Raw genomic sequence first — 12,402 nt, 5'->3', positions numbered from 1 at the left:
GCCACTGATGCTTCATTTTAAATGTTGGAAGAAAGAGACTGTCTTATCACTTTTGGACTGCATTTTGCACTTTATTAAGTGCTATCTATCATTCACCATTTATCTTTTTTGTACAGGGTGATCGACAGGAGTCAGGCGTTTTAGAACAGGTAGTACACTGTAAGTGGTATTGGGAGGGGGACTAGCTAGGCGTCTTTTCCTCCCCACTTGAATTCCAATTCAGTCACAATGAAGCAATGGACCTTATAACATTGTTTGTTTGCTTATGATAGCTTTGTTTGAAGTGGTGGGTCTCTCACAGCAACGTGGCTGCTATTTCCTCAAGAATTCAATGTTGGTTGACATGGGGCCATTACAAGTTGCAACACGGTCCTCTGCATTCAAGAGGATGGTCGTCATCTACAGTAAATTTCATTATTTTTCATAACTGAATAAGTAACTCAAATGGCATGTCTTGACCTCTGCTTTTGTAAAAATAAATACATTTCGAGTTGAAAATCTACAGAATACTGTTTTTTCAAAAGTACCATCAGTCACCCTGTATATATGTAATAGAGTTGCTTATTTTTTTCTAGTATGCACTTTTTTTGAATATTTAGCCCAGTTGTACATTCATTTGATTCATCAATTATTTATTCCATTGGAGGGCCTGATTGCTTAGCCAGGCATTTTTTTTACAATTATTTAATACTGTTTTTGTTGGGTTTTACACTTCATGCCTCAGCTCATCCGGGTGTTTATTATAGCTCGGTCAGGTGTTTACTGCTATTGTGACCGTGTTTTATTGATGATAAACATTTTGCGTATGTATTGCTGTTCTTGTGGTTTTTTTACACTTTATTCTTCAGCTCAGCTGGGTGTTTATTATAGGTTGGCTAGGTGCTTATTGCTACTTGAGTGTGTTTTCATTTTGATACATGTTTCACATATCATTTGGATTTAATGGCTCAGCCAGTTTTTTTTTATTAACTATTGACTTTATTTTTTTCACAGATTTATTCATATACACATTAGGTGTGATGCTCAGGAGGGTGTTTATTTATTTTATTTTTTTGGGGTCTCTAAGATCAGCACTATTCTTGGGGAATTTTATTGATGTAGGAACACATTTAGGTGCTTGCCTCAGCTTATCATTAATTTGTGGCAGTGCATGAGTATTGTATCTTTATTAATGTAGCACTGATATTATTTGATGTTACAGACTGTAAAAAATCTGAGTGTTATCTTTATCACTATCTGATTTAAGCCATTTATATTTTTCAGACTCTGAAACTTTGAAACCTGAGCAGTTTGATGAAGCTGGCACCACCTATCTAGCACCAAGGTGTATCACGTTTCTACATTTTCTCCCGTACTTAATTAGCATCTAATATATTTCAAAATTTTAAGTAATCATTTATTATGATTTTAGAAATTGTATATGACTGTGTCAGCTAATTAAGTATAAGATCTGTCCAAGATTTAACTGACCACATACTTGCAGATATATTTCGACATGCAGGAAAAGTTCTGCAGACTTGCATTGTAATCCCATGTTCTATGCCTTAATGTTTACAGTGGACCCATATACCAATGCTAATTCTAATGGTTAACGTTTATCTAAACGAGGAACCCACAGTACCCACACCCACAGTTTTTAATAAACTGAAGGAGTTGAGATTGTTTAGTCCTCATGATGTTTGCGCAAATATTTATCAAAACAACATTATCACTAAATATACACTAAAATCATTATTAGTGGACACAAACACAGCAACTTACAAAATGGTGCCTAAATTCCTCCTAAATATAAAAGCTAAAACTGTAGTGAGTTAATAAATAACAAATATTTGGAAATTTTAAATTGCTCCATTTGTGAACTGGTGAAGATCAAAGGTATGCAAATCTGTAAATAAGCAATTTACATGCTTAACACCCCCCCCCCCCACCACCACCACCCCACTTTCTGTCCTGACACAGATCTTCCACCCCACCAGCAGCTGCAGCCAGTGAGAGGGGGAGGAGGGAAAATCACCCAGTAGCACAAAAGTGAGGGGCCATCAGGATATTGATGAAGGAGGGGGTCAATATTGCGGGGGTTAGAGCAGCTACGGGAATCTGTTTGCAAAGTTTAAACCCCTTGTGACTCCCCTGCAGCATCTGAAGCCAGTGGGAGTGGAAAGGTAGAAAAGAAGGCAGCTGCAGGGGTGCTGTGTGTGCAGTTTATGACAGGGCACAGTGAGCCCCCCCCTTCCTTTAGGGCCTATGTGCCCACAAACACATGCACACATAATGATATACCACTGACTGTAACTGAAAGGTGGTGGGACAGAAGTCCTAACAATGTTGCACTATTATTATTTAGCATGGCAGCTGAAGAGAGGCATGGGTTTGGGGTCAGATGCACCTCTGCGCTGTTTGGCCCCGGTGCCAAAACATCAAAACAGTGGGTTGGCTCAAGACCAAGGCCACCCACCAAAAGATGTGAGGCACGTGCCCTGGGTACCCAACATTAGCAAAGGCCATGCTGTACAATATTCAGGTATAAGATAAGTAAAATATTTGAAATGATGTTTCACATTTGTCTGTCTCTGCCTCTGTTTTGAAAGCAATTGTGGAAATCTCTTCATTATAATTTTCATGTATAATCTAATTAAGATAATTATTGCATTCACCTCCTAACTATAATGCATTAAAAATGTATTGTTAAAGAAAGAAATATACTTCGTATTTTTAATTAACGCATGTATCTTATTTCAACAGGGAATACTGTACTGATCTACCCATATCTAGTAATAACACAGAATTCCTTGTAAATTTTAATAATTACATAGACACAAGAACACCTTCATACAAAGAATGTAAGTAGAAATGTTGCAAGTACTTTCAAGCCAGTGACCTATGCTCTTTATTATTTGTATTGTGTATTTTATGCTACTTTATATCTATTTCTAATATATATACATATATATATATATATATATATATATATATATATTTAAATATTTTTAGGCCCAGGCTTTAGTTCCTTGTCAGGAATCTGTGAAGGTGTAAGGTGGAAATCAGGAAATTGCATTCATTTTAAAGTGCAGTTATTTGGTGAATGTTATTTTTTTTATTAGGTCATTAGGTCATGAATCAGGTATATAGGGCTAATCAGAGAAATCTGTAAAAGTTGTAAACATTTTCCGTAAATTTTATATTCTTGTTGATGCCCGATGAGCTTTTTGCTGATTCCACTCCTGCACTCTAGACTCCCTTCCTGTGTTCTAGTAGGTTTGCAGACACTCGACTTGTCAGATGTTCTGTGCACATAAGAACACACCAGTTTTTTTGGTATAGCCAGGTCATTCCGCAAATTGATCAAGGACTGTATTTGATTGCCTTGTGGTTGGGGTATTGTGTGCTATTTAAAAAATCACTTCTTTTTGACCCTGTTGCCCTAACTCTGCTTGTTTTTACCCTACTGTGACTCTTGATCAATACTCAAAGCTGCCTTTAGACTTTGACACTTGTTTCCCATATCCCTTGACAGCAACCCCCAATATGATTCTTAATTATGCTTTTGTCTGATACTTTGGTACTTACAGCATCTGGCTGTCTTGACTCCACAATGCTCAATGTTTAATCTTCTGCTGCTCTGTGGACAGTTTGATTACACCTAGGTCTCCCTTGTTACCTTTTCCACCCTGTTTGGGAACTGCTGACAATCTAGACACTGTGGGCTGGTACAAAAGACCTATTTACTGGGCCATACAAATTAAGTATACCCAAAAAGTGACTTCTATAGGTATAGTAAACTACAAGTCTATGAATTTAAGCCCAAACATGACCCTTATGTGCAGTTTAGAAACTCATTGTTATCTTGCTGTTTTGGTTTTTGCTGTTTTGTTTTGTTTTTTGTTTGTCCAATTCTTCCAATGAAAGTTGTTCACTATATCATTTTGGATGTCATAACATGCAGAAAATCAATATATATTTCCAATGTCTCTGATCATGCAGCCACAATTGTGAAGATCTTGAGGAAACAGACTTGGAAATTTACCAATTTGTAAATACAACATTGCTTTGATGAGATAATTTATTTTTGAACATTTTAGTTACAGGACTATACAACTGTAATATTATCAGTAATAACTGCATTTTAATTAATCTTCAGTTATCTGGTTGTGGAACTGGTCTTCATTATCCCACATTTCTGACTGTTGTACATACGGTTTTTAAAATGCCAGGATAATGTAACTAAACATAAATATTCTTGTGCCAAAAAAAGTACTTAGTGGGTCTTTTGAAGTACTAAATCAAAATAGGTTTGTGTATCTTAAATGATCTGGTAATGCATTATCTACTAGCACATTTATTTCCACATTTCAACATTAAAAAGAGAATCTTTCAGTGATCCTAAACTTATTAGGAATGTCCTTAGGCAATTTAAATAACATATTTTAGCTATGTAAGGATATTTCAGTTAAATGGATTTAACAATTTTTTTTATCATATTCTGGTTAACCTAAAGATAAAAAGGTTATAAAAGGTTTTATTTGGTTGGGCTATAAAGTAGAGATGCAGAAATAGCTAAATAGATATTTGCATAACATTATATAGCATTACGAAATTTTGCAATACACACATGTACACACACTCCACTGAGAAAAGCTCATGAAATGAAGATCTTTGGGAAGAAAATATTTTTTTTTTTGCAGCTCTATAATTGATAGTACATACATACATGCATATCTGTGTGGTACTCTGGAAAATGCCTGGTTACAATATGCCTGACAACACCTTGACACTCAGTGGGCTTCTTTGTAGCATTGGCGCAGTGAAGGCTTCTTTCCGGCAACTAGACTATGCAGCTCATTTTTGTTCAAGTATTGTTGTATTGGGCTCCTTAAAAACAACCACACCATCTTTTTCCAGAGCAGCCTGTATTTCTCCTGAGGTTAACTGTGGGTTTTTTTTTGTATCCTGAACAATTCTTCTAGCAGTTGTGGCTGCAATATTACTTGGTCTACCTGACCTTGTATTAGCCTGAGCTTGCAACTTCTTAATAAGTGATTGAAAAGTACTGACTGGCATATTCAAGGCTTTGGATATCTCTTTATATCTATTATATATATGTATAGTGCCGCGCTCCTATTTTAATATATATATAACTTAATCCAGTCTTCTCTCAATCTAATAAATACATAAATTGATACCTGAAATGATACATAAATCACTGTAGCTTGTGAATATAAAATGAATTATAAATCACTGTGACTTGTGAATCAATAAGGAATAAATTAATATAAATAAATCAAAAACCTTAATTCATGTGACTGATATCAATAAATCAAAAATCCTTAATCAATGTGACTAATAAATGGATGAAAATTAGGTAAATAAAAACCTTAATCTGTGCCAATATAATCATATGTGATCAATCCATCAATTTTGTGCAAATTCATATATAACTGTGCAAGTACAATCAATAAAGTGCATAAATAAAGTCTTTAAAATATGTGCAATGTGCAGGTGAATTCCTTATTCCCTCTCGCCAGGTATGCAAACTTTTGAGCACAACTGTGTGTGTATATATATATATATATATATATTTATAGTAGGAAAAGATTAGAACCTTTCTGTAACTTTGTTGCAAATTTTCCCTCAGTACCCATCTGAGGCAAGTGTAGATTTCTCTTAAATGAAAACGAATGGCTGGACACACACTTTAAGCAGGTTGTGGATTTTCATAACTCTGCTATGGGGGTAATAGATCACTTTTCTAGTTCAACAGGGAGGAGGAAACAAACATCCATACTCACCTGACATGACATGGATCACTCAGTTCTCAGTCAGCTCTGAGCTGAGAGCAATGACTGTCAGTCACTGCTCTCACCTCTGCCCCTCCAGCACCTACTGTAGTGCTGAGCTAAAGAGGGGTGGGCTCAGCTGGCTTCGGCTGTCAGCCGCTGTCCATCAATCAGGCAGCTGGTGGATCCTGACAATATGCTTGGGATCCTTCCAGAGCCTGAAGTGGCTCTGTGATGTCAGCCAAAATCTGGCTAAAGCTCACTGTCGGCTGACTCTGGGACAATAGGAGTGCAAAATTCAAAGTGCACTCCTGGGACCCAGAAGAGATGTATCACCAAAAAAGTTTTGGCCATACTTATCTATTAAGAACAGGTAAGTCACACATGCCTTTCCCTCCTAATATCCTAGACTGCCAATAGCCTAGTCAAAACTGGATTTCTGCTTTGAGAAGGAGAACTCATATTTATATACCAGCATCTGTCGCAAAAACTGCGCAAAACACAGTGAAATACGCAGTTCAACCATTTTGTAGGCACCTCCATCTTGGTACGGAGTATATATTGTGTCTCTCATTTCTCATTCTCCTTCCCCCTCCCTTCCTGAGAGGCACAGTGACAGATGTGTGTGTGTGTTAAAAGTGTCACTGGCAAATAGAGCAGCAGGGGGCCCAGAGCTACAAAGCCCCCAAGAGAGACAGAGCCTGGCTGCCCCAGAACATGTGTAATCTCTCACCTCGTAACAGAGATAAGGCAGCTTTTCCCAGGAATTGAAAGAGTTTGTAACCTCATAAAACCTAGCAGCTTAGGTGACATAATTAAATGAACATTCCTCAAGTCAGTTTGTCCCCTATGTTTCATATCATGGATTATGAAGATGTTGGTTCTAATTCAGAGTCCGCCCGATGATCCCTCCCTAAACAGAGTATTGGTCAGTTACTCAGAGCCACCCCCCTGCTGGGGGACTTTAAAACACAGGCTAGCAGGCTAAAAAGTTAAGTTGAAGACATCTCCCAATTGTAACATCAATATACCACCTGGGGAGACCCTTTGCTCTGAAACTTGGATCTGCTTACGGCTAAGGCTTAATTGTCAAGTAACTTAACCCTTTAACTTCCTCTCTGATATCTCTTTGCTGTGCTATGGTTCTTTGTATGTATATATATATATCTTAGTTACATCTCCTTTGTAAATATTTTTATTGCACCTGTTTGACCCTTTTAGTAATAAATCTTTCTTCTGAAAGTGCTGAACTGTTTCTATAGCTTTTAATTGCAATTTACGAATCCCTGCTTCTAAAGAGACGCTACTGTGTTTGTTTAATCCTCTGCCCAATTGGCCTGCGGTGACTGTATTGGACAGACAACTTTTCAACCATTACAGCGTATATTTGATAAAGAAAGTTTCCCCTTTCTCTGTACAAAAAGGGGTGGTGGCAGTGAAGGGTTAGTTGCTTAATTAACCTGACCCAGTAACAATCGCTCAGGCGGACGGCACATCGATCAGTTGACCATTAGCTGGAGAGTTGCTGTGTAGGGTGCAGCTGGGTGTGGCATTGTTACGCACGTCACATCGCGGTTTTAGATCGGCCAGTCCTTCGGTCACGAGTTTGGTGAGAAGGTCTGGGGTCTGACGCTGTGATCATGACAGCATCCTCTTGGATACAGTGCATTACAATACAGTAGCCTACACTTTAATAGATCTTTTTTTACCTGCAGCGAGTATGCCTTCTGCGCTAAGCTAACTTCTACTGATATCATGTTTTATTTTAAATGAAAATTCCCCCTCACAATGTGGCTGGGCCTCCACTATAAAGAGTTATCAGCTTGTTTAGGTCTAAGGAGCATGGAAAAGTAGATTTATTTATCAACTCCTCCATTCCTCTGCACAGCTAGACTGGTCCCCACAGTGTCTTCTTACCCATGTTCCAGCTGTCTAAGATTCTGGCTCTTGACATCATCAAGACTAATGTAGAGTCCAGGACCATGTCCACTGCTAGAGCATGGGGTAGTGACATCTGCAGGGGGAGTGGAGTATAAGGTAAGTAACATGTTTTTACTCTCCCCTAGACCTAAATGAGCAGTTAACGCTTTCAGAGTGGGCATAGTCCCACTGCAAGGGAGATTTTTCATTTGGGATTTAAACAAAGACTAGCAACTTAACCATCTAGAGCCAACCCTTTGAAAACATACAGGGATAGGACTGGACAGCATAACAGATGTCACCGCCTATCATTCATTTATGTTCGATTACTAATAAAATGAATGGCAAATTGGAATGTGGGATTAGAATCTCTTGTCATTTTATTCAGCATCACATATAATTCTTCCTTTACTAGTTTTTAGTGGTTTAAACTATTAGCTCAATGTGCTTGCATTAAATGTCTCAAACCCTATGCTCCGAGAAAATAATCCATGAGACTGGATGCTGTGGGCATAAATCCAGAACTAGTTTTACCATGTAATCCTAGATTGTTTTTTAAAACTATTGACTTGCTTTAACATGTATTTTACTTTATTTGACCTAAAACAGGTAACAAAGACTTGATTAACAGAGCTTTACTGGATGCAGGGTTGTCATTTGACCTTATTCAAAACCACTGGAAGGGTCCATTACCGTAAGATTTTTCATTTTATTTTCATTTTACATTTACAATTTACATTTTAAACCTGCAAGTACAGTAGAATTCTTTATTCCCTTTCTTATGATTCAATGCTAGTCTTAGCAGCTTTGCTGAAAAATCCTCCTTTTCACTGAGCTTAATAGATGCAATTTATAGCTTAAAGTATATGTAAACCACATGGCGGTAACAACCCATGCAATCCATACACACATACAGTAGAAACCAAAACAAATAAGTTCAGAAAGTAAGTTATGTGTAATAAAATTGAATGTCACAGGGAAAAAGTATTGAACACATTAACTGAATTTATTTAATACTTCATACAAAATCCTTTGTTGGTAAGCTTTAAGACACCTCCTGTATGGAGAAACTAGTCGCATGCATTGCTCAGGTGTGATTTTGGCCCATTCTTCCACACAAACAGTCTTCAAATCTTGAAGGTTCTGTGTGCCTCTTCTATGAACTCTGATCATTAGTTCTTTCCATAGATTCTCTATTGGATTCAAGTCAGGTGATTGGCTGGGCCATTCTAGCAGCTTTATTTTCTTTCTTTGAAACCAGTTGAGAGTTTCCTTGGCTTTTTGTTTGAGATCATTGTCTTGCTGAAATGTCCACCCTCGTTTTATCTTCATCATCCTGGTAGATGGCAGCAGATTTTTATCATGAATGTCTTGGTACAGTTTTCTATTGATCCTTCCTTCAAAGATATGAAGTTTGCCAGTGCTGAAAAACAGCCCCTCACCATAATGTTCCCAACTCCAAACTTCACTGTTGGTATGGTGTTTTTGGGGTGATGTGCAGTGCCATTTGACCTCCAAACATGGTGTGTATTATGGTATTCAAAGAGTTCAATTTTGGTCTCATCTGACCAGATTATATTCTCCCAGTATTTCACAGGCTTGACTAAATGTTGTGCAGCAAACTTTAAATGAACTTCAACATGCTTTTTCTTCAGCAATGGAGCCTTGCATGGTGAGCGTGCATACAGGCCATGGCAGTTGAGCGCATTACTTATTGTTTTCTTTCAAACAATTGTACCAGCTAATTCCAGGTTTTTCTGAAGCTCTCCACAAGTGGTCTTTGGCTTTTCTGATTATTCTTTTTACTTCTCTGTCAGAAATCTTGCGAGGACCACCTGGTTGTGGCTGGTTTATGGTGAAATTATGTTCTTTTCAATTCTGGATTATGGCCCCAGCAGTGCTCACTGGAATATTCAGAAGTTTAGACATCTTTCTGTAACCAATGCCATCAGTATGTTTTGCAACAATAAGATGGCAAAGGTCTATTTGCTTTTACCCATCATGAGATGTTTCTTGTGTGACACCTTGATAATGAACCAGCTGATATTAATTTGTACTGACAAGGGGCAGGATTGCTTTCTAATTACTAATAGATTTCAGCTTGTGTCTTGGCTTTCCATGTCTTTTTGCACCTCTCTTTCTTCATTCGTTCAATACTTTTTCCCTATGTCATTCTATTTTATTACACATAACTTAATTTTTGAACCTATTTCTTTTGGTTTCTTTGCATGTATGGATTGCATGGGTTGTTACATGTGGTGAAAATTTCATGTCAATAGCACCTTTAGAAATATATTCACAGAGAAAAATAGTGACATGTTCAATGCTTATTTTATCCGCTGTGTATATATGAAAGATATGTTTTCAAAAACATATACACGTAAAGAAAAATCATCCAAACCAATTATAGTTTGCCTTTAAAAGGGGGAATATGTATTACACCCAAAATGCTGTTTTAGTTTTGTTTATAGACACTAATAGATTGGATTAGTTTCTCAGGAATTCCAGTGTTAAGATTTTCAGTTGTTTCCATCTCTTGGAGATTTTCCCCTCTGTTCTCTGTCCGCAGAAGGGAGTTTTACTCCTCCTGCTGATATATAATAAATAAAAAGCCCAACAGAGAGTACGAGTGGTGGATTGTTATTGGCAGGTTCATTTTACATTACCTTTAAACAGAATCTGTACTTTCCCAATGCAACAGGTTCCCTTTAGGCTTCCTAGCAGGACCCACTCACCTTCTCTTCTTCTTGCTACTCTGTTCAACTGTTACTTCTGGATATGGGGAGAAGGTGACTTGCTCTCCATCTTTCCACATGACAACAATGGTGCTTTATTGGTGGCTAATCAAGTGCACATCACTGTCACAGAGCTGGGAGAAAGTGTGATGACTTGAAAGAGGAAGGGGAATGAGTCGCTTGCTTTTTCATACTACAAAGTACTTGGTACTTTGCTTACCCAGAGGAATGAAGTGGCAGGGTGTGAAGGGAACCTATAAGCAGCTAGTGATGATGGTTATAAAGTGAACTTGTTTCTTTGCCCTGCATAGAAAAAAAAATGTCTGTAAATACCCAGGGTGTCTTATAAATATGATTTGATCTGCCCTTGTAATTCAGCATGAGAAAAAAAAATAAAATGAATTTGCTTGATTGCATTCATCACTAACTAATATTTGCTGTTTTGTATTACACTTGTTTATAAATGTTTTGCTCTTCCAGGAAAGGGATCAGTGCCAGATTTGTAGCTACAGATGGTGGGATCACCAGAGTGTATCCAAAAAAGTAATGTGCCATTTTCATTACCTATGATATATTTAGAGCATGTATTTTTAAAACATTATACAGTACAGTTTAAACAGAAATGCTTTTGGGTTAATTGATTTCTGTATTAATAGGTAGTAGGCTGCTTTTACAAATGGGAATATAGCTTGTTTGATTCACATGCAAAAAACAGTGTATGTGTACAACGGATTCTGTTTCTGTAGGTATAATAGCCAGTGATGGGAGCAAGAAGATATAATGCTGACACTAATATTCCAGCAGTAGCTAAAGCTTACAGCTGTCACATTTATAGAACCATGGGACACCATCTTTGCTTTTAACTCTTTACAACTGTCACTTTAGTCTATTACTGGTGCTCATTAATAACATATAAACATAATTTTTAATGTGCAAATTTCCTTTGGAATGTGGCATTCCTATTTATCCCTACCTACTCATAAATAAAGGGTTATATCATAAAAAAAAAGGTTTTACCATACCTGCACAAATAATATTGCTAAAGAAGATCAGATACAGCCACTTAGGATAAAATGAAAAAGAAATCAAACTCAAATGGCAATCAGCATACACGTTATATACTGTATATACACTATATTGCCAAAAGTATGCAAAGTTGTAGTCCATAGGGTTGAATATTGAGTTGGCCCACCCTTTGCAGCTATAGCAGCTTCTACTCTTCTGGGAAGGCTGTCCACAAGGTTTAGGAGTGTGTCTATGAAAATGTTTGACCATTCTTCCAGAAGTGCATTTGTGAGGTCAGGCACTGATGTCGGATGAGGATGCCTGGCTCACAGTCTCCACTCTAAATCATCCCAAAAGTGTTATATCAGGTTGAGGACAGGACTCTATGCAGGCCAGTCAGGTTCCCCCACCCCAAACTTGCTCACCCACATCTTTATGGACCTTGCTTTTTGCACTGGTGAGCAGTCATTCTGGAACAGGAAGGGGCCATCTGCAAACTTTTCCCACAAAGTTGGGAGCATGAAATTGTCCAAAATGTCTTGGTATGCTGATGCCTTAGACGTTCCCTTCACTGGAACTAAAGGTCCAAGCCCAACCCCTGAAAAACAACCCCACACCATAATCCCCCTCCACCAAACTTTACACTTGGCACAGGGGCGGACTGAGGGGTGCTTACAATGATCAGCCTTTATGTATTTATGTAAAACCTTTACCCCAAAAGGAAAAAAAAAAACTGGTTCCTGTAACTGCTTATAAAGCAGAGGCGGACTGACAACTCATGGGGTCCCCGAGCAATAGGGGATCATGGGGCCCCTGTGTCCTCACCCAAACTCAAAAAATCCTATGAAAAAGGTACCAGGGGCATCTCACGGGGCCTCCTACTGACCCCGGGCCCTCAGGCAGTGCCCGAGTTTCCAAATGGTCAGTCCGCCCCTGACTTGGCACAATGCAGTCAGGCAAGTACCATT

At 38.0% G+C, this 12,402-nt stretch overlaps 1 protein-coding gene across 5 annotated transcripts in view; it reads left to right on the top strand.

The window, feature by feature from the left end:
• The window catches only part of CACNA2D1 (calcium voltage-gated channel auxiliary subunit alpha2delta 1), an 857,854-nt gene that overhangs the window by 776,976 nt on the left and 68,476 nt on the right, over positions 1 to 12,402 (top strand). For all 5 annotated transcript variants that reach the window (XM_089685880.1, XM_089685888.1, XM_089685869.1 and 2 more), the window contains 4 exons: positions 1,264 to 1,324; positions 2,743 to 2,840; positions 8,304 to 8,388; positions 10,910 to 10,972. In XM_089685880.1, the coding sequence (XP_089542006.1) occupies positions 1,264 to 1,324; positions 2,743 to 2,840; positions 8,304 to 8,388; positions 10,910 to 10,972 (307 nt within the window). The remainder of the gene's footprint in view (positions 1 to 1,263; positions 1,325 to 2,742; positions 2,841 to 8,303; positions 8,389 to 10,909; positions 10,973 to 12,402) is intronic.

This window comes from Staurois parvus, unplaced genomic scaffold, assembly GCF_062004578.1.
Source record: "Staurois parvus isolate SC_StPar_1 unplaced genomic scaffold, SC_StPar_1.0 ptg000019l, whole genome shotgun sequence".
Taxonomy (NCBI): domain Eukaryota; kingdom Metazoa; phylum Chordata; class Amphibia; order Anura; family Ranidae; genus Staurois; species Staurois parvus.
This window is presented reverse-complemented; position numbering and strand designations above follow the sequence as displayed.